At 39.9% G+C, this 21,865-nt stretch overlaps 1 protein-coding gene across 1 annotated transcript in view; it reads left to right on the forward strand.

Moving 5' to 3' along the window:
* Positions 1-21,257, forward strand: part of phex (phosphate regulating endopeptidase homolog, X-linked) — a gene marked incomplete at both ends in the record, with an annotated part of 21,283 nt that extends 26 nt beyond the window's left edge. The window contains 22 exons of the mRNA XM_083901592.1: positions 1-98; positions 4,082-4,138; positions 4,241-4,402; positions 6,759-6,842; positions 7,210-7,436; positions 8,551-8,619; positions 10,159-10,275; positions 10,975-11,058; positions 12,035-12,177; positions 12,350-12,443; positions 14,336-14,464; positions 15,610-15,711; positions 16,853-16,930; positions 18,051-18,154; positions 18,258-18,316; positions 18,472-18,526; positions 19,078-19,145; positions 19,330-19,460; positions 19,551-19,616; positions 19,747-19,851; positions 20,831-20,907; positions 21,155-21,257. The exon at positions 1-98 is cut by the window's left edge and continues 26 nt beyond it. Coding sequence (XP_083757718.1) covers positions 1-98; positions 4,082-4,138; positions 4,241-4,402; positions 6,759-6,842; positions 7,210-7,436; positions 8,551-8,619; positions 10,159-10,275; positions 10,975-11,058; positions 12,035-12,177; positions 12,350-12,443; positions 14,336-14,464; positions 15,610-15,711; positions 16,853-16,930; positions 18,051-18,154; positions 18,258-18,316; positions 18,472-18,526; positions 19,078-19,145; positions 19,330-19,460; positions 19,551-19,616; positions 19,747-19,851; positions 20,831-20,907; positions 21,155-21,257 — 2,212 coding nt within the window. The remainder of the gene's footprint in view (positions 99-4,081; positions 4,139-4,240; positions 4,403-6,758; positions 6,843-7,209; positions 7,437-8,550; positions 8,620-10,158; positions 10,276-10,974; positions 11,059-12,034; positions 12,178-12,349; positions 12,444-14,335; positions 14,465-15,609; positions 15,712-16,852; positions 16,931-18,050; positions 18,155-18,257; positions 18,317-18,471; positions 18,527-19,077; positions 19,146-19,329; positions 19,461-19,550; positions 19,617-19,746; positions 19,852-20,830; positions 20,908-21,154) is intronic.
* Between the last annotated feature and the right edge of the window lie 608 nt (positions 21,258-21,865).

Below are 21,865 nucleotides of genomic sequence, written 5' to 3' on the forward strand. Positions count from 1 at the left end.
TGGGCTTAAACCCGAGAGGGGCAACACTCGCCTCTACAAGATCGCACTGGCCATGTGTGCAGGTCTGTGCGCCGTCCTGCTGCTCGCACTCATACTGGGTGAGTACACACACACACACACACACACACATATGTAAACACACTGTTTCCCCCCTCTCATCCTACATTATAATTAGTGGAGCACACACACACACACACACACACAGATTATAAACTGTAGTACAGTCTGGTTGGAAATTACACACATGCATATATATATATATATGTGTGTGTGTGTACATATATGTGTGTGTGGAGGCTTCGCGGGTAACTTGTGTCAAACTATTTCTGTCCCGTATAAGGTTTCGTTTACGCCCCCACACACACACACACACACACACACGCGCACGACCTGGGAGACTCCGTAACGCACTGTGGGAGTCAAAGTGGACGCTCGGATGGAATGTGTGTGTGTGTGTGTGTGTGTGTTTTCTTGTACTTGCGGCATACTGAGGACCAGTGAGGGTTTTTTTTAAAACAACAAAGTGAGGACATTTTTACAAAGTGGGGACATCACGGTCCTCGCTTTGTCTTCATTGAAATCACTTCCTTAGGTTGTAAACATGCTATGATCTGTTTTTTTTTTTTTTTTTAACAGAGGTCCTCAATTTGGTACAAAAACCCGTTCTCCAGCCCTGGTGTTTCACACACTTTTTGCTCTGGGGCTCCACCTGCAGACATTTTATGGTACTGCACCCAGTTGTTCTTTATAGATGTAATTCATGAAGTAGATATTTGTAGTTGTGTTGATTCATAAAGCGGAAATGCTGGTCCTCACTTTGTCAGCACTTATACCCGGTCCTCAGTATGCAGCAAGTACAAGAATGTGTGTGTGTGTGTGTGTGTGTGTGTGTGTGTGTGTGTGTGTGTGTAAGGGAGACACTTAAGGGGTATCGGTATTTATATTTACTTTTATTCTAGCTCCACCAACTACAACCAAATAAAATCAGCAGAAGAAGAAGACACGGGCTACAGTGTCTTTGCCCAAGGGAATTGAACCCACAACCTCCCAGTTTGGCCCGACCACTGAGCCAAAATGGCTCAATCCTAACTTCCTTTACATTCTAATGTCAGAAAACGACAATTTGACTAAATGTCGTTATACTACTAGACTTTTACTTCTTCATGTTACAAAAAAAAGTGACTTCGAGTAATTTTCTGGTGTGAATACGTCAAATTATCAAGTTCAAACAAATATTACTTGACGTTGATGTCGTTCCTTTTTTAAAGATTTTCGTATATTTTTTAAAACGCACGCAAACGCAACTTGTTCTTGACGGATTCAAAGTGGATCTGAGGTCCGTGCTGCGCTCACTGCGCCCTCTGCTGGACGTCATGTGGTATTACAGTCTTCTAGGCTAGCTGTATATAGTCTCAACTCTAACTTCTGGAGTTTAAGAAATAAGCAGTGATTTTGAAAAATAGTCGTTTTGAAAAATAACAAAACGCACATAAATGACACCGAATATAAGAGGAAATGACAAATATTTGACGTAATTAACGACAGTTGGTTCAAAAGCGGCTCGAAAACTACAAGACACACGTTTACCTATGAGGATTTAAAGCATAAACAAAGACTTAAACCTTTTTGAGACTTGTAAGACGACAGACGAGTCATTAAAAGTGCTATTAAACCTATTATTATATAAATAATCCAGTCGTGTGATGCAGTGAGGTCAGTGGCGTGTTCGTAGTACGTACTGTTTTTTTTTTTTTGTTATTGAGGGAATCCAAAGATTCCTGTGGTGCTATTGAAGTGTAATTATGTGATGTGCCTACCACACACACACACACACACACACATACACGCACACACGCCCACTCTAATGGAAACCCTCCAACTGTGCCAATGACCAGACTCAGGAATGAGAAGCGTTGGCGTTGTGTGTGTTATTGTCATGTTTGTGATCACTGCGTCTGTTTAGAATCCTCGCGAGTGAACAACCGTGAGCTGATTTTTTACAAGTGTTTAAAGAACCGCGTTCAGTCCTCGGGGCTTTTTATTTTTCAGGCCAATGTACACACAGCACCAGATGTTGTGTTCCCATGTGCGTGTGTGTGTGTGTGTGTGTGTGTGTGTGTGTGTGTGTGTGTGTGAGGTCAGTCCAGGTCGAGTGGCCGTGAGCAAGTGGGCGACAAACGCGAAGCGTCCACAGAAGCAGCTCTAAAAGAGACCAACTCCACCTCAGAGGTCAAACGTTCAGTAAACGCTTCACCGGTTCGTTCACAATGGAGGGATTTTGGTTTTTCTAAATCCGTTTTTTTTTTTTTAACCGCATCACGGCACAGAGGTTAAAGAGGCAGGAAAGCACCGTGAATGGGTTAAAGTTGTGATTACAATGCTTTTTCTTTTGCTTTTTTTTGCTTAAAATACTTAAAGGGGCATTATGTACGAGTATAATGCACCTTAAAATGTCTCATAAAGGTCTTAAATACAGTTTTGAAAGGTCTAAAAAAAATCTATTTACGTTACTTTTGTTTAAAACGTGCGTAAACTTCAGTCTCGCTTTGAAATGTTTCCTATTTTTGAGGATGCGATAACGTAACTACAACACGGAACTAAAGTAGGCCACTAGCTAGTGCGCTGTGCGCGCCACGCTATGTTTCAGCTTAGCATATGTTAGCGTGACGATTTGTGGCTCCGATTTTTTCATGTCTTTTGTATTTTTTTTGCCAGTATGGATTTGAAACGGGTCTTAAATTGTATTCGTTATGGTCTTAAAAAAGTCTTAAAAAGTCTTAAATTTAACTTGTTGAAACCTGTATGTAATAAATCTAAATCAACTGGCCGTAAAATCCTCCTAATATGTCACAGAGACTCAGGAATAATATTTTACAGACTGCAAATCAAGTTTATGTTTTGAAATCACGTTTTTGGCGTCATGTGGCACCACCTACCGCCGTCTACCAATCGCTGCAGTCGGTAGAGTCTCAGCTGCCGAGCTACCCCGGGTTGCCAGTTACGTAAAAAAAAAAAAAAAAACGAAAAGAATTCGGTATTTTGAATTTGAATGTAGTAACCGTTTTAGGCCACATTCTTACATATGGCGCCTTTAAAATATTCATGTTTATCAGCATATTGGTTACCCTCAAAGGGCCAAGATGTAACCGTCATACAGAATAAATGTAATCAAATATAATGTCAAATAATAATAAAAGGTAACTACTGGTAAATAACTTTCTGTATTTATCACTTATTCAATTTCACTCGTCGCATGACGCGCATACAACGATACACTGCCATCTAGCGGCGGTGCCGTCACTTTATGGGTCACGCGATCGCCATGCATTGTGGGAAATGTAGTTTACGGTCAACGCACGCGCCTTAAATCAGCATAGACCTGTTTTAACACAGGTTTTTAAGACCAACTAATCACTCGCGGGGCCACATAAAATGACGTGGCGGGCCACATCTGGGCCCCGGGCCTTGAGTTTGACACGTGTGGCATAATATTATGGTAATACCTTCTAAGGTAATACTACTTAAAAGCCCTGTAAAGTTAAACTACTACCCAAAAACGTTATTTTCCATTCTTGATTCTCCTAGGCTAATACCATATAAATTAGACGGTATTACCATCATTTTACTGTAAATTAACTGGGTTGCCGTAGTATTACAGATTAAAAGCTTTTAGTTCAGAAGACAAAACCTTCGTCGCTCAGTGAGGAACTCGATCTGCATCCGTTTGGACAAAGTTCAACGCGTTCAGCCCACGTTCAGCCTCTCTGAAGTCACTGTTTTTCAGCTTCGTAGACTGAAGCGAGAGAGACCGAGCGGTCGTTTGCTGCGGTAATGACCGTTAATGAGGATAATTGTGAGCCGCAGATCTTTCCTCGAGCTCCATCTCGGGTTTTGCCAAGTTTTCAGGTCATGGAAAACGTGTGTACGTGGTTTATCGACGTACGTACGTTTAGTTTCCACTGTTGGGTAAGGCTCTCGTGGGACGCTGACCTATATATATATATATATATATATATATATATATATATATATATATAGATCAATCCAGACTGCATTTCCCTAACTTTCCTTTCTTCTCCAGTGTCTCAGAAGTCCAGTCAGGAGGAGTTCTGTCTGACCTCAGAATGCATTGAAGCAGGTGAGATGTGAGATTATATTTAAACGTAACCTGGATTAATCACGAGACGCTTGATTTATTTAGTTTTTTTTGTTTGCTTCCCCTTCTTGGTTTTGTGTTTAGCCGGCTCTATTTTAAACAAAATGGATCCGTCTGTGGATCCCTGCGAGGACTTTTATCTCTACTCGTGCGGCGGCTGGCTGAAGCAGAACCCCATCCCTGAGGACTCGTCCTCGTACGGCATCTACCCATGGCTGAGGCAGCAAGTCGACCTGCAGCTCAGAGGTGTGTGCTTTGTTTTACTCGGTTTTTTCCGTTAACTGTAGCTCCTCCTCCTCCTCAACGTGGGCGGAGTCATCACAGCACGGCTGCATGAAACTGTTTTTTGGGTATAAGTGAATCGTTGGAAATAGTTGATTTAAAAAAAGACTCGTTCACAGAGTCGTTCAGTAACTTCCTGAACTGAAATACCACTGAATGTTCGGTTGGGATTCGAACTCTCCTCTGTTGTGGGGACATTTAAACGTGTTCCATTAACTATAGCTCCTCCTCCTCCTCCTCAACGTGGGCGGAGTCATCACAGCACCGCTGCATGAAACTGCCGTGACGTAACTAGTGACTTATAAAGCAGTGGTTTTGGGTGCAAGTGAATCGTTAGAATCGGTCGATTTAAAAAAAGATTCGTTCACAGAATCATTCAGTAACTTCCTGAACTGAAATACCATTGAAAGTTGGGTTGAAAATTGGAACTCACCTCTGTTGTGGGGACATTTTTGCACTTTCCTTACTGTTTTAAAAGTGTTTAAAGACGTATTTAGTCCTGGTTTCCAGTCGACTGTGCAGCCAGTTCAACTACATCCACTACATAGTCCCAGCATCGGCTCAACTCGGTTCGTTTCCATTAACTATAGCTCCTCCTCCTCCTTAACGTGGGCGGAGTCATCACAGCACCACTGCATGAAACTGCCGTGACGTAACTAGTGACTTTGTAAAGCAGTTGTTTTGGGTGTAAGTGAATCGTTCGAATCAGTCGATTCGTTCACTGAATCGTTCGGTAACTTCCTGAACTGAAATACCACTGAATGTTCGGTTGTGATTCGAACTCTCCTCTGTCGTGGGGACATTTAAACGTGTTCCATTAACTATAGCTCCTCCTCCTCCTCAACGTGGGCGGAGTCATCACAGCACCGCTGCATGAAACTGCCGTGCCGTACCTATTGACTTTGTAAAGCAGTTGTTTTGGGTCCAAGTGAATCGTTAGAATCTGTCGATTTAAAAAAAGATTCGTTCACAGAATTGTTCAGTAACTTCCTGAACTGAAATACCACTGAATGTTCGGTTGTGATTCGAACTCTCCTCTGTCGTGGGGACATTTAAACGTGTTCCATTAACTATAGCTCCTCCTCCTCCTCAACGTGGGCGGAGTCATCACAGCACCGCTGCATGAAACTGCCGTGCCGTACCTATTGACTTTGTAAAGCAGTTGTTTTGGGTCCAAGTGAATCGTTAGAATCTGTCGATTTAAAAAAAGATTCGTTCACAGAATTGTTCAGTAACTTCCTGAACTGAAATACCACTGAATGTTCGGTTGGGATTCGAACTCTCCTCTGTTGTGGGGACATTTAAACGTGTTCCATTAACTATAGCTCCTCCTCCTCCTCCTCAACGTGGGCGGAGTCATCACAGCACCGCTGCATGAAACTGCCGTGACGTAACTAGTGACTTATAAAGCAGTGGTTTTGGGTGCAAGTGAATCGTTAGAATCGGTCGATTTAAAAAAAGATTCGTTCACAGAATCATTCAGTAACTTCCTGAACTGAAATACCATTGAAAGTTGGGTTGGTGATTGGAACTCACCTCTGTTGTGGGGACATTTTTGCACTTTCCTCACCGTTTTAAAAGTGTTTAAAGACGTGTTAAGTCCTGGTTTGCAGTCGACTGTGCAGCCAGTTCAACCACGACATAGTCCCGGCACGGCTCGACTCGGTTCGTTTTCCATTAACTATAGCTCCTCCTCCTCCTAGACGTGGGCGGAGTCATCACAGCACCGCTGCTTGAAACTGCCGTTTCGACGACGTTTCACACAAACTAGTGACTTATAAAGCAGTTGTTTTTTGGGTCCAAGTGAATCGTTAGAATCAGTCGAATTAAAAAAAAGACTCGTTCACAGAGTCGTTCGGTAACTTCCTGAACTGAAATACCACTGAACGTGGTCCTGATTCAAAGTCACGATCGCCGACTTTCAGCAGTGCTGTCGCTAAATATTTTGGACATTTCCTTTGCTAAATGCTGGAGATTAACGCATGTTTTTAAGTCTTTTTTAACCGATCTAGAGTTCAGCGTTGTTCGATTTGACTCTTCCAGTGATGACGCATTCTGACCAATCAGTGTCCGGCAGTCTGACGATGTCACATTTTAGCGTCAGACTCGTCTGTGTCTACCAAGTCTCATCGTTTGTGATCAAAAGACAATAAAAGAGACAGAAACTGTAAATAAATTAGCTTTTTTTAGTCGAAGATTGTGTTCAATTTAGTGAGAAAATGCATTTGTAAAGAGTTGGTGGTTTTATTTAAAAGTCAATGCTGTTGTATTGTCATTCTGATATTATGGCGATAATGATTCTCCTTTTCCACGTTTTCAGCGTTACTGGAGGCTCCGTCACAACCTGATGAACTGGAGGCCGTGACCAAAGCTAAAGTCCTGTATCGCTCCTGCATGAACGAGAGTGAGTCTGACGCACTGTGATCGATCGATCAATCAATTAATAAACACTTATAGCACTTACTTTTCACACAAGTAGATGCAGATTTCACTCTTAAAAGGCCCGAGTTTACTCCACAAAGACCATTAAGAGCTTTAAAAATCAATAAAAGTCTCCAACTCTTAACCTAACCACAGAGTGGAGACGACTCTGTGAACACGAGCCCTAAGTGTCTACTTTAAGTAATGTAATCACACTTTTTTACGGCCCTGTTGTTCATCATAATGCCCCGCCCTGTAATTAGCCCCCGATTTGACCCCAACACTCACAAACTAACGTCTAAACTTAGGCTTTAAAAACATTATTATTATTATGATCCGAATCCTCAAAGCTGTGCTGGAGAAGGTGGACACTAAGCCCATGCTGAAGACGCTGAAGCAGCGCGAGTTCCGCTGGCCCGTGGTCGGCGAGGGCCTCGGCGGCGAGTACGCGTGGTCGGCGGCTCAGTGGAGCCTCCTGAAGACTCTGGCCGAGATGAGGAACCAGCACAGTAAAAGTGTCCTGATCCGCTTGTACGTTTCCCCCGACGACAAAAACTCCACGCAGCACATCGTCAAGGTGAGAAACGCACACAAATTAGACAGGAAACTGAGATGAAGAATTTCCACACACACATGAATGGAAAACGGTCGGAAAAAACGATCTCAACGCAGCCCACTTTGGAGCGTCACAGTGTCGTCATATTTTAACGTAGAGACGTGGTTGAAATTTTAAACGGATCACAAGACTTACGACTTTTCTCACCCGAATCAAAGTTTCGATATCTATTACGCTTTTTAAACTATCGCAGTTTAAGTTTTGTACTTTTTTTTCGGGGCGTTTTCAGATTTTATAATGAGTGTGGCTCACTCTAGCTGCAGTCCATGAAAATAATAATGACAACAACCTCTAAACAAACTCTTCTCCCGCTCACAGTTTCCAACCTACACAGACGTATTCCACATCAAAACGTTTCTCTGGTTGTCGTCTAACCCCGTGTGTTGTTTTTATTTTCATACGACTTGAAGTTTTTCTTAAAATCACCTAAAAGCGCGGAGAGTTCTGCTCAAAGCTCCCATTGACTCCCATGTTAAAACTCCACAAAAATGACGAGGAGGGTGATTTTAAAACTGTCATTACTCGGTCAATTCACACCCGTTTTTCACAAATTTAAACGTGGGAGTTCCCGAAAGCCTCCTGACGCTCCCGAACCAAACATTTCGTCTCTGTCATCAGCCGTTCTCGAAATACTGCGACTTTAAAACGCGTTGCTTATCGTCGCAATACTGCCCTCTGCTGTTCAAAGTTGTTTTCCCAGTGAATTCTTTTAAAACACCATAAAACAACATTATTTATTTGATCTTTTTTAGCTCTTTTTACCTCCTTGCATCGTCGTTCTTCTTCTTCTTCTAATAATAATAATAATTTCTCGACAGGCTGTAGACGCGAGGTGCAACGCTGCCCTCTACAGGTTGAGAGGTGTTAGTTTTCTCTATGAAAGTACTTCATAAACTTGTGTTTGTGAAACGTTATCATTAATATTTTTTTTTTTTTTTAACAGTTAAATGTGCCGTTTAATACTTTTTTTAAAGGGTAAACCTGCATGTTCTGCTAATGTTTTAAAGGGAAAATAAACGATGTACGACAGAATTGCTGTGTGCTATAACCTCTTCTCTCTGTTTTCTCAACAAAGCTTGACCAGGCGTCTTTGTCTCTGTCGTCGAGGGAGGATTACATCACCAACTCTTCCTCCGCCCACGCGGTGAGTCTCCTCTTCATCATCATCCACGCCCTGCACCTGTCAATCAGAAAACGCCGTCGTCTTCTTACAGATTACAGCTTTCTCATGCTTTTTTTTTTAAGTTCCCTCGCTCTTATCAGAGTCGTTCTAGTCACCACATTACACAGGTCACAGAGTACGCACATGTGCGTTATATTCAATGTAATCTACATATGAGGTCATAACAAAAGGCTCAAGGCTCATAGTTTACCTTGATGTTTTTACTGTGTGACGACAAAGTGCCCGAATCTTGAACGAACGCGTGCTTAGTATTTAATCAGTTAAAATAAGTACCGTTATTAAGCCTCAAAATCATCATTTTTTGCTTCTTTGAACCATAAAAGGGCCAAAAAAATGCCCTATTCTTTCCAGAATTTGTAATATCTGGCAGTTATTTACACTTGAGTACATGTTGAAAGAGCGTATTGATAAGTTTAAAGTCAAGTTTATTTGGATAAAAACACTGCAGTTGTACATGAAAAAGAGATTTTGCATTGAATTTTTTAATTTTGAACAGTATTTTTGAGTATTTGTCTCCAAATGTGCAAAAAACAGGCCAACAAAATGGAAACTATGCAAACTCAGCAGTGGTTTTATCACTCAAAAGAACCGTCTTCAGGGCATTTTTGGATCAAATTTGCTGCTTTCTGCTCCGTTTCCGTGAAATTACCGTAATAACCAGTTCTTTAAAAAAACTTTTTTTCTGATAGCACAAACTGTCACATAGTATAATTTCAGAATTTAAAATTTAATCTCAGAATTCTGACTTGAAACTCATAATTCAGATTTTAATCTCAGAATTTAATCTCAGAATTCTGACTTTTTAAAAAATTCAGGCTTTTTTTTTCTCAGATTAATCTCACGATTCTGAATTTAATCTCAAAATTTGGATTTAATCTCAGAATTTTTCTTTTAATCTCAGAATTGAATCACATTTAATCACTTTTTTTGTGTGTTTCATGTTTGTGTTATGATTTTTTAAAAATTGTTTTGTGTGTATTTTACAGTTAATAATTATTATTATAAGATAAACTGTAAAAATATCAAGCTTCACTTCCATTTCTGTGTCATTAAGAGATTTTGCATTTAATTTTTTTAAATTTGAACCCAAAAGGACCGTCTTCAGGGCATATTTGGATCAAATTTGCTGCTTTTTACTCCGATTCCGCACCGCTCCGAGTGTGCGTGCATCGACGACGGTAAAATTACCGTAATAACCAGTTCTTAGCTTTCAAAAACTGTTGAAATGTTTCCGATAGCACAAACTGTCACATAGTTAGGGTAACGTAAAGTTATTAACTTAATTATAAAGTATAATTCAAGGGAAACTAGCGATTATGACATTTGACATCATGCCACGAAATGCTCCATTGTTCGTTTTTAAATGTAATGCCATGTTTCACAATAGCTGTGATTGTGAAAACAAGTGAAAAAGACTAAATGACACTTGATCCGTGACCTTTATCCCTCTTTTCTCCCTCTTTTCTCCCTCTTTTCTCCCTCTCTCGTCTCTCTGCGTAGAACCGAGCGGCCCTGCTGAGTCTGATGGTGGACATCGCCGTCATGCTGGGCGCTCCAGAGGCGGCGGCGCTGACCCAGATGGAGAAGGCGCTCGCCTTCGAGTCCAAACTGGCTCATGTAAAGACCTGGTGTCAGATAAACATCGTCTCCCGTAGTTTAACGCAGAAACACGTGTGTCAAAGGCGTCTGTGGCCGTTGGAACTCGTCACAGCTCAGTTTAGACCTTATTTTTTTTTAATTTGCAGAAGTAACGGTATCGGGGTAGGCTTCTGACTTCCTGTTTTTATTTTTATTCTTGACACACGTTGGAAGTCGCCTCTCTTACAGCGTTAGGAAGATATTTTTAATTATTCCATGCTGTCGCTCGTGATGGCAACAGGTTTACACAGAAGGAAGCTGAAGTCGAGGGCTCTTATTTTGAAATTCCAGGTTGTTAATAAGAAGAAAAACAAAAGACTCTGAAATGTGTATTTATTTGATAAGAATAAATACTGAAAACTTGTAAATTGTTTTGACAGGAAGTAGTGTCAAGTATACGTTCTATAATCTCAGCATTCTGAATTTAATCTCAGAATTTTGACTTTTATCTCAGAATTCGTTTTTTTTTCTTCCTCAGAATTCTGAATTTAATCTCAAAATTTAATCACTTTTTTGTGTTTCATGTTTGTGTAATGAATTTTATAATTGTTTTTATTGTTAAGTGTGATTAAATAACATAAACTGTAAAATATCAAGCTTCACTTACATTTCTATACTAAAAACAGCTGAGATTGAGATTATGGTGAATTTTGACTGGTCTCTTATTTGTCTCCACAGATTCTGATTCCCTATGAAAACCGAACCAGTGACAACATGTACAACAAATACACACTCGCTCAGCTGCAGACTGAGATACCACAGGTAATAACAACAATAACACGTAGCACCTTTCAAAATAAGCATTTTTTCTCTTTTTAATGGCGATATTTATAAAAATAAAAGCTCTGTACAGTTTCTTCACTACGGAAGAAGATTAGGGTCACGTGTAAGACATGTTTCTGACGGAAATTAAAATATAAAACATGAATTCTGAGATTAAAGGCAGAAATTAATCTAATAATCCTGAATTTAATTTCAGAATTCAGATTCTTTTTTTCCAGATTGATCTCAGAATTCTGAATTTAATCTCAGAATTTAGAATTTAATCTCAACATTTAATATCAGAATTCAGACTTTAAAACCAGAATTTATCTCAGAATTTAATTTCAGAATTTAGCTCAGAATTTAATCTCAGAATTTTCACTTTTTTTCTCAGAATTCAGCCTTTTTTCTCATAATCGCAGAAATCTGAATTTAATCTCAAAATGTTGACCCTTTTGTCAGAATTCAGGCTTTTTTTTTTTCTCAGACTAATCTCAGCATTCGGAATTAAATCTCAGAATTTTGACTTTTATCTCAGAATTCAGGTTTTTTTCCCCTCAGAATTCTGAATTTAATCTCAGAATTTGGATTTAATCTCAGAATTTGGATTTAATCTCAGAATTTTTCTTTTAATCTCAGAATTGAATCACTTTTTTGTGTGTTTCATGTTTGTGTCATGAATTTTTAAATAGTTTTTATTGTAAAGTGTGATTAAATAAGATAAACTGTAAAATATTAAGCTTCACTTACATTTCCGTGTCATAATGGTTTGACTTTTTACCATTTTAAGAATCTTTGTTTCTATCTTTGAGTTTTAATGATAAAAATCAGGCCTAAAAATATTGGAATCAGAAATGTTTTTTTTACTCCTTTATATCCTTCAACAATACTGAACATAAAGGTCCAACTCTTAGATAACAAACTCTACCATTAACCCTCTCTCTCTCTCTCTCTTTCTCTATCTGTGCGTCTGCAGTTTGATTGGCTGGCGTTTGTAAAAGCAGTGGTGGAGTCTAAGAGCGACCCGGCTCGGTCCATCTCCTCGTCTGAGCCCGTCATCGTCCGAGCGCCGCAGTATTTAAAGGATCTCTTCAAGCTTATTAAAGTCACAGACTCCAGGTACACACACGCACACACACACAGAAACAGCTGACACAGAAGGAGAGGAAGTGTGTAGCTCGGGGGGCTAGCGTCATTTATTACGAGTGTATAATGGCGTGTAATGAGATTCCATGTAGGCTCTGAATGAATTGCCTTCCCTCCCTCTTTAATTGCACTCTCTCTCTCTCAGGACTGTGGCAAACTACGTTCAGTGGCGAACGGTTTTCTCCAGAATCACCACGCTGAGTCGCCGTTTCCTCTTCAGATACCTGGACTTTGCTCGGGTACGTACGTACGTACGGAGACAGCGTCCCCGAAATCTGTCCTCGGTTTTAGTTTTTACGTCAGGTTGTTGCTATTTCGTCAAAGTTTAGGTTTGTACGGCCGCTGGGGGGCTGTGTTTAGTTTGCCGTAAAACAAAACGAAACACGGCTGTTTACGTTTTGCGTTTCTCGCATTAAAATACCTCAAATTTTATCAGTTAAAGGGCCCATGTTCTGCAAAATCAACTTTTTAATCATTTTAGTACTGATATTTGGGACTCAGGGGGCCATACCAGTCCCAAAAATGTGAAAAAACAAGACTCAGTCATGTTTTAGTGGTTCCACTAAAGGCCACATTATACTTCTCCGACTGCGTAATGCGTTATCCGTCTGTGTCACCACGTTGACCACTCGAGCCTTTATACTTCTGCGTCGTGGTGACGGATAGGGGATGTAATTTCCCGCCCGATCAGTAGGGGTCGCTGCGCAAGGTTGTTGTGCTTTTGGCTACTGTGAGCAATGGCGTCCGAGGGAGAAAGACTGTTGTTGTTGAAACAGTGGCCGTTTCTCACTTTTCTGTGTCCCGGAACGCAGTTTTAAGATAATTTGAGGCGAGAAATTGGCCATTTAGAGTCTAAACATGTGCTGTGTGTGTTAAGATATGACGTATTTATAGTTTGGCAGCGACAAAGACGGCGGTGTTCAGCTCCACCTCTGTGGACGCTCGGTGCTCACTGTGAGCCGGCACAGAGCAGCTTCGCTCGGCCTGTCCTGAGGACCAATCGCAGCTCTTGCCGTCTCCGTTGTCCCTTGACGGAGTGACGGACACTTAAAAAATATTCTGTGCAGCCGGAGACGACGCAGAGGCTCTACAACAGGTTCAGGTTCGACGCAGAGGACTCTGCGTAGCCTACGCAGAGCACTTTACGCAGGAGTATAAATTGGGCTTTTGTGTAAGTATAGGTGATAAAACACGCGATGTTTAAACCTATAGCGGAGTTACGACATAGCGAGCATTTCACCGTGAATGTCGGCACCCCGCCAGGCAGAGTACTTCACAGCTCCACCGTAGCTCCTCCTTGTCCCTGCGAAATACGGGAGTGCAGGCGAGGGAGGAAGAGCGGCTGCACAGCGGAGCACAGTGTTTTACACAAACTTCCCGCCTCAGAGGATTTTTGTGTGTCCAGTGGATATATTTTATTTATGAAAAGGGTGTTCACAAGCTTCACAAGCCCTTTTGTTGTTGATCGTGTATGTAGATTCCTACGCTGGAAAAAACACCTTGAACGCACCAGTTCGGGGGGGTTTTTCCAGCGTAGGAATTTACATACACGCGCGTTCTGAAAAAGGCTGTTTTGGCAGAGTTATTGAACTGCTATTGTGCTTCATCCTTATGATATTTTGACTAAAGCATGACACAGACATGTTCATTAGGGCACCAGGAACTAGTTTCACTTGGGGTTAATAGGGTATAATATGGGCACTTTTAAGGTGCCATATGTAAGAATGTGGCCAAAAACGGTTACTACATTCAAATTCAAAACACCGAGGTCTTTTTAGGTTTCGTTTTCTGACGTAACTGGCAACCCGTGGTTTGCTCGGCAGCTGAGACTCTACTGACTGCAGCGATTGGTAGACGGCGGTAGGTGGCGCCACATGACGCCAAAACATGATTTCAAAACATAAAACATGATTTGCAGTCTGCAAAATATTTTTTTTTAACGCAAATATTTTGTCTGCACTGTTGTTGTTGGTGAGTTCAGTTTGTTATATGAACATTATTCCTGAGTCTCTGTGACATATTAGGAGGATTTTATGGCCAGTTGCTTCAGATGTATTACGTAATGCACCTTTAAATCATTTGGTTTTGTTTTTTTGCGATACTTATTTACGACTCTCCGCTCCGCCTCCAGGTAACGGCGGGAACCACCTCGCTGACCCCGCGCTGGGACAAGTGCGTGAACTACGTGGAGAACTCGCTTGTTTACGCCACCGGACGCCTCTTCGTCAACACACACTTCCAGGAGGACAAGAAACACATGGTGTGTGTGTGTGTGTGTGTGTGTGTGTGTGTGTGTGTTTAAGTTGTTTACAGATGTGTTTATCCGGTGTGTGTTTCGTGCGCAGCTGTGTGTGTGTGTGTGTATACGCAGACGACACTTTATGTCCCGTAAACAATCCTGTTTTCATGTGGACAAATGCATGTATTCGTGTCTTTGTAAGGATCCTCAGTGACTTAGTGAATACATTTCACAGCTGTAAAGATGTCTTAATCCCAGATTAGTGCAGTTCTAGACAAAAATGTCCTCACCACGGAAGTCAAAAACAGCCACTTCATAAAGTCAACACCCGCTTAAGTTGAGGTTATCTCAAGAATGAGTTGTTTTTAGCCGTAAAAAACAAACTTTTTTTTTGGCTGGAAACTGAAATTTCCTAATCACATTTTCCACCTGCACCAAAGTCCATTGATAATATCAGCCGTTTTTACACCGTGGCACACGGGAGTTTTAATCTACTGCTCCGTCCCTTGGTAACATCACACGTTTTTACATGTTAAAAGAGCGTATTGACAGTTTAGTTGGATAAAAACACTGCAGTTGTACAAGAACAAGGGATTTTGCATTGAATTTTTTAAAATTTGAACACCTATAAAACGACTTATTTGAGTATTTTGTCTCCAAATGTGCAAAAAAAACAGGACAACAAAATGGAAACTATGCATATCAGCAGTGGTTTTATCACCCAAAAGGACCGTCTTCAGGGCATTTTTGGATCAAATTTGCTGCTTTCGGCTCCGTTTCTGCACCGCTCCGAGTGTGCGTGCATCGACGGCAGTGAAATTACCGTAATAACCAGATCTTAGCCTTCAGAAACCGTTGAAATGTTTCCGATAGCTCAATTCTTCGCCTAGTTACAGTAATATAAAGTTATTAACTAAATAATAAAGTACAATTCAAGGGAAACTAGTGATTATGACATTTGACGTCATGCCACAAAATGCTCCATTGTTCGTCTTTGAATTTAATGCCATGTTTCACCTGCACCAAAGACCATGGATCAGTTGTTTTTACACCACCAGATGATCGTTTTCTCTATGGGGTTTGGTGTGAGGCGTTCTAACTGTGTGTGTGTGTGTGTGTGTGTGTGTGTGTGTGTGTGTGTGTGTGTGTGTGTGTGTGTGTGTCAGATGGAGGAGCTGATCGGAGGCGTTCGCTGGGCTTTCATCGACATTCTGACCAAAGAGAACGACTGGATGGACCAAATCACCAAGGACAGAGCCATAGAAAAGGCATTTACCCTCTTTATGTGTCCAAACATGCTTTAAACCGACCACACGGGGGCAGCACATGCGTCTTCCAGCAGGTGTGCTGGACGAAAGAAGATTAGGGTTAGAAATTAATCTAAGAATCCTGACTTTAATCTCAGAAATTCTGACTCTTTTTTTTCCAGATTGATGTCAGAATTCTGAATTTAATCTCAGAATTCAGACTAATACCAGAATTTGTCTCAGAATTTAATCTCAGAATTTTCCCTTTTTTTCCCAGAATTCAGGATTTTTTTTCTCAGATTAATTTTGAATTTAATTTCAAAATGTTAACTTTTTTCTCAGAATTCTGCTTTTTTTCCCCTTAGATTAATCTCAGAATTCTGAATTTAATCTCATAATTTGGAATTTAATCTCAGAATTCAGACTTTAATACCAGAATTTATCTCAGAATTTAATCTCATAATTTAATCCCAGAATTTTCCCTTTTTTTTCCAGAATTCTGGATTTTTTTCTCAGATAATTTTGAATTTAATTTAAATAATTTTACCTTTTTCTCAGAATTCTGGCTTTTTTCCCCCTTAGATTCATCTCAGAATTTGGATTTAATCTCAGAAATTTTCTTTTAATCTCAGAATTGAATCACAGGTGTGCTCGCCCCTTTGATGCTCAAACTAAAAAAATAGAACAAAATTATATTTTTTACTGAAGCAATGAAGGTGTTGATTCCAGTGCATTCTAGTGCCCCCTGCAGGAAGATGGTGGTATGTTGCCTGTGAGGAATATTTCATGAAAAAGATGCTGAAAAACCCCAGGGTTTAAAATGTTTAAATCAAATCATTAAGTGCAGATTTAAACCCAGTGTGATGGATACGTCTTTGCGGGTCCATCAGTCGTGTAAGTAATTGGCAAATATTTATCGAAATGCGATTTCCTTTTGTCTAACGTTACGGTTAATTGGATTTATTTGGCATTAAGGAGTCGTCTCAAAGTCGCATCGAAAGGACGTTTCGTCTTCCGCCGCCGCGTCTCCGTCTTTATGGGCGCGCTCGTAATAGAATGTAATCTTGTTCCGTCTTTGACGTCACTCTGGATTAATGTCGGGCGGAATCTATTTACGATTGTGTTGAAACTGTGCTCTCTCTCTCTCTCTCTCTCTCTGAAGGCGGACGCCGTGCTGGCAAAGGTCGGATACCCCGAGTTCATCCTCAACGACACCTACCTCAGTGAGGACCTGAAGGAGGTTAGTGCAGAACTCTCCTCCATCCACACATATACACACAGTAATTAATTTTCGGTTTGATTTTTTTCATTATTTTTTTTTCTGTTTTTCTGACTAATATTTTTTCTTATTTTCTGTGTAATTTTTTTGCAAAAATTCAGCGGCGTGTGTACCATAGCGAGAGTTCTCGATAATTCATATAAAAAATGACTCTGAAAAACAGGGGAATAAAAATTAGCACGAAAAACAGAAAAAAATTACTCCGAAAAACGGGAAACAAATTTGCATGAAAAACAGAAAAAAAATTTACTCTGAAAAACAGAAAAAAGATTACTCCGAAAAACAGGATTTTTTTTTTCAAAAAAACAGAAAAAAAAAATTACTCCGAAAAACAGGGGGAAAAAAACTGCACGAAAAAACAGAAAAAAAAATTACTCTGAAAAACAGAAAAAAAATTAGACAGAAAAACATGGAAAAAAAATATTTAAAAAATCAAACCGGACATTAATTATTGAGAAAAACATATTTTTTTTTTTTTTCAAGTGAATCCAATACACTTCCGTAGTTAAAAGATTAAAATTTTTAATCAGATTAATCACAGGTTAGGTGTGGATTAATCTGATTAATCACGGTTTCTAAATATGCCAGAAAAATTCAAATTATCTCTTTATATTGTTGTAGGAACGGAGAGATAAATAAAGTATGTGAAAATATAAATGTAAAGAACAATAAAATACTGTAAATAACTTTAAAAAAAAAAACCTATACAAACTTAGTAAAAAATAAACATTACATTGTAAAAAACCCACATTATAAGACAATACAAATATATAGAAAAAATAAAATACTGTAAATAACTTTTTTTTTTTAAACTTATACATTGCACTGTAAATAACTCACATTATAAACAAAATATATAGTATAGAGATAGTGTAATATTTTTTTGAAGCACTGCTTCTACGAGTTAGCGTTAGCGTCAGCTAGCATTCTGACGCTAACGTTAGCTGCTGTTCAAGTCTGTGTCCCCGTCAGTCGTTTACATCTACCCGTAGCGCAATGAAAGTGAGAAATCGTCCTGCGTTAACGCGTTAATTTTATGAATTCTACATTTTATATATTTCGTTGTGTGTTTGTGTTTCAGCTGAAGTTCAAAGAGTTGGACTATTACGGTAACGTGATGCAGACGCTGAAATTCATCGCCCAGGCCGATCTCGGCTGGCTTCGTAAGAGCGTGCCGCGTAAAGAGTGAGTGGCAGGGTTTTCTAATTCAGCTATATTGATGAAATCCAGCTTAAAAACAAACAAAACAAAACAAACCAAAACGTATGTTTATCTTGATGATTTTCAGGTGGTTCACAAACCCAACGACCGTGAACGCCTTCTACAGCTCTTCCACAAATCAAATCCGTAAGATGGAATATTATTATCGTGAATATGATTATGGACATTTTTTTTGTACTGTACAGAAATTATTGTACTCGCGCATCAAAAATCTTGAATTTACTTTCATTCTGCGGTGAAAAAACCCAATCGGACACTCAGAAAAATTTTCTCATTTGTAGGATTTCCAGCAGGAGAACTCCAGAAACCGTTCTTCTGGGGAAAAGAGTATCCGAGGTGAGGTTAACGGAAAAATAACGCGACGCAAAGAACGAGCTCTTAATCGATGACGGGATTTTCTAATACGAGCCGATACGGCTGCCGTTGGCTACTTGCTACGTGAAAGTCGTCAGAAACAGAGTGTATTTCTATAAAAATAAAAGAAAGTCCCACCAGAATATATGCTTATGTTTGTATCTTTACAAAAAACAAAAAAAATTTCACAGAGAAACAAGCTAGCTGCTGAATTTCCGTAGCAAATAAGCTAATAGCTTATTAGTTAGCATGCTAGCGTTTTTACTGTTTCGTTTACTCCTCTTTTTTGCATTTTTAACCCCACAGCCTAATACTTCATTTTAACTTGGTTAAATTCAAAATACTTTATTTGTGTCCAGGTGGCAACTTATTTTACCTGTTTTACTCTTTAGCTCTCGTTGCTAATAGAAACGTTTATCCATTTTAAAACAACTTTTAATGTACACATTTTTTTTGGGGGATATTGCTGTTGCCACAATTTATTCTACTTGTAAAAAACTAAACCTCCTAACTAAGTTTTTTTTTCTCTCCAGGTCTTTAAGTTACGGTGCCATCGGCGTGATCGTCGGACACGAGCTAACCCACGGCTTTGACAATAATGGTACATTCTGCTCATTGATGACTTACTGCAATTTGGCAACCTTTTCTTCATTTCAGTGATAATCCTTAATTATTTTTTGCCTTAATATAAACATTACATTTTTTAAGAGACACAATAACTGGAATTTTTTGCAGATTTTTCACTGATTGTGAATTGATTTATTTATTTTTTTTGTCCTGACCAGGTCGCAAGTTTGACCAAAACGGGAACCTCCATCAGTGGTGGAGCGAGTCGTCCGTCACGGCCTTTACGGAGAAAACCCAGTGTATGATCGACCAGTATAATGATTATCACTGGGAGGAGGCGGGATTAAATGTAAGAGATTAAATGATGCACTAATTACCCTGAGTATTAACCCAGTTTATGACAAGTGAAATAAATGTGTGTGTGTGTGCGTGTGTGTAGGTGCGCGGTAAGAGGACTTTGTCAGAAAACATCGCAGACAACGGCGGAATAAGAGAAGCCTTCAGGGTTTGTTCCTTTAATCTTCTTGAATATGACTTTATTACATCTACAAACATGTTGCATTGTCATTCTCAGTGACGGAGAAGACAACTTTCTCTTGTTTTCTCTGTGTGTGTGTGTGTGTGTGTGTGTGTAGGCGTACAGGCGGTGGATAGATGAGAACCGAGGCGGCGCGGAGGAGCCTCTGCTTCCTGGCGTCCGACTGAACAACAACCAGCTGTTTTTCCTCAGCTACGCACACGTAAGAAACGCGCAAACGCACACGTGTGTACGCAACAGGCTTCTTCTCTCCAGGTATCGAACGCTTCAACGATTTTCTGGTATCAACGTGGGTTTTGAACTCACCGAGCATTAAAAAAAACATGTTTTTGTTCACCGTGAAATTTGAAAGCGAGCCAAAAAAAACACGTAGCGTACTTAGCGTAATTACGTGTTACGTAATTGAAAAAAACAACATATTAATAAAATCTGTACTGAAAAAATGTCACGATCAAAGCTATTGACAAAAATGTTCTTCCAATTTTTGAATATTATAAAACTCCAGTGCATGAGAGCCGGTGGAAATCATGCAGGGTTCACCGTGTGTTGAGCGGACGGCTGGAGCTCACGAGATGCATTCAAAGACCCCCGGAAAATGTCACATCCACCTCATCACACTGTCAGAACCTGCTGTTTATTATTATTATTATGAAAAGAGTATCCGAGGTGAGATTAACGGAAAATAATGTGACGTAAAGAACGAGCGCCAAAACGATGACGAGATTTTCTAATACGATCCGATACGGCTGCCGTTAGCTACTTGCTATTGAAAGTCGTCAGCAGCACTGAATATTTTACGGTTTATTTTAATAAATCTTATTCTCATAATCAACAGAAAAAGACTGTATTTCTTTCAACATAAAGTAAAGTCCCACCAGAATATTTGCTTATGTTTGTATCTTTACAAAAAACACAGTTGGAGAAACAAGCTAGCTGGTGAATTTCTGTAGCGAATGAGCTAATAGCTTATTAGTTAGCATGCTAGCGTTTTTTTACTGTTTCATTTACTCCTCTTTGGCATTGTTCCCCCACAGCATTATACGCCATTTTAACTCAGTTAAATTTAAAATAGTTTATTTGTGTCCAGGTGGCTTTAGCTTTAGCTCTCGTTGCTAACGGAAAAGTTTATCTATTTTAAAACAACTTTTGGTAATTTTTTCCCGTGAATGTTATTTTTCCAGGTGAGATGTAACGCGTACAGACCAGAAGCAGCTCGGGACCAGATCCAGAGCGGAGCTCACAGTCCACCAAAGTACAGGTGAGAAACCAAATCCCTCGATTATGACTTTAATTACTTAACCAGTTCCTCAGACAATTAGGTTATGTTTAATCAGGACCAGGTTTCCATGAGGACTACTGGTCCTGACAAGGTCAGTGTTTATGTCACCTATGTATGTGCGTAGCTCCACAACAAAAAAACACGGTTATAGGAACAAGCTAGCTGGTGAATTTCTGTAGCTAACGGCTAACGGCAACGCTAACTTGACCCGTGTCGCTCCCTGCAGAGTCGTCGGAGCGATGAGCAACTACCAGGAGTTCGCCAAGGTGTTCAGCTGCCCCGAGTCCTCGCCCATGAACCGCGGAGCGCAGTCCTGTCGGGTTTGGTGACCTTTGACCTCAGCCTGTCGAAGAGGCCGATCTAAGTCTTCACGCACGTTTACGGTGACGGGTGACGGTGGTGGTGGTGGAACACGTTAGGGACTGAAGCCATTTTTTTTTTTTTTTTTTTTTGTAAATGTTCTCTCTTGTGTTAGCAGGTGTGTGTGTTTATTTTGTACAGGTGCATATGTTGCAAACTACTGGACCATAAAGTACCAAACCACAGTTAATTCAATTTAGTTTGAGATATTTGTAAGAGGGTGTTTCTGCGTACAAATATACAGTATATGCACTGAAAGATATTAATACAATGATTTTTTTTTTTATTTATACAGGTAATACACATATTTTAGGTTATTTTTGCAGAATTGCATCTTTTGTGTTTGTTTACTTGTTTACACAGACACACAGTGAATTTAACAGCTTCTCAAACCAAAAGAGGAAGTTTGAGCAAAAGGAAGAAAATGCAAAAATATGTGAGAATAAATGACAGCAGGTCGGGGTTAGATTTTGGTTGTGGGGTTTTTTGTTTTGTGTATTTTGTGCGTGTTTAAAGTGTGTGTGTGTATGTGTGTGTGTGTCTCAGTCCTGCCCTGGTTTCTGTTTCAGTCTGCTGA

This window comes from Microchirus variegatus, assembly GCF_963457635.1.
Source record: "Microchirus variegatus genome assembly, chromosome: 15".
Taxonomy (NCBI): Eukaryota; Metazoa; Chordata; class Actinopteri; order Pleuronectiformes; family Soleidae; genus Microchirus; species Microchirus variegatus.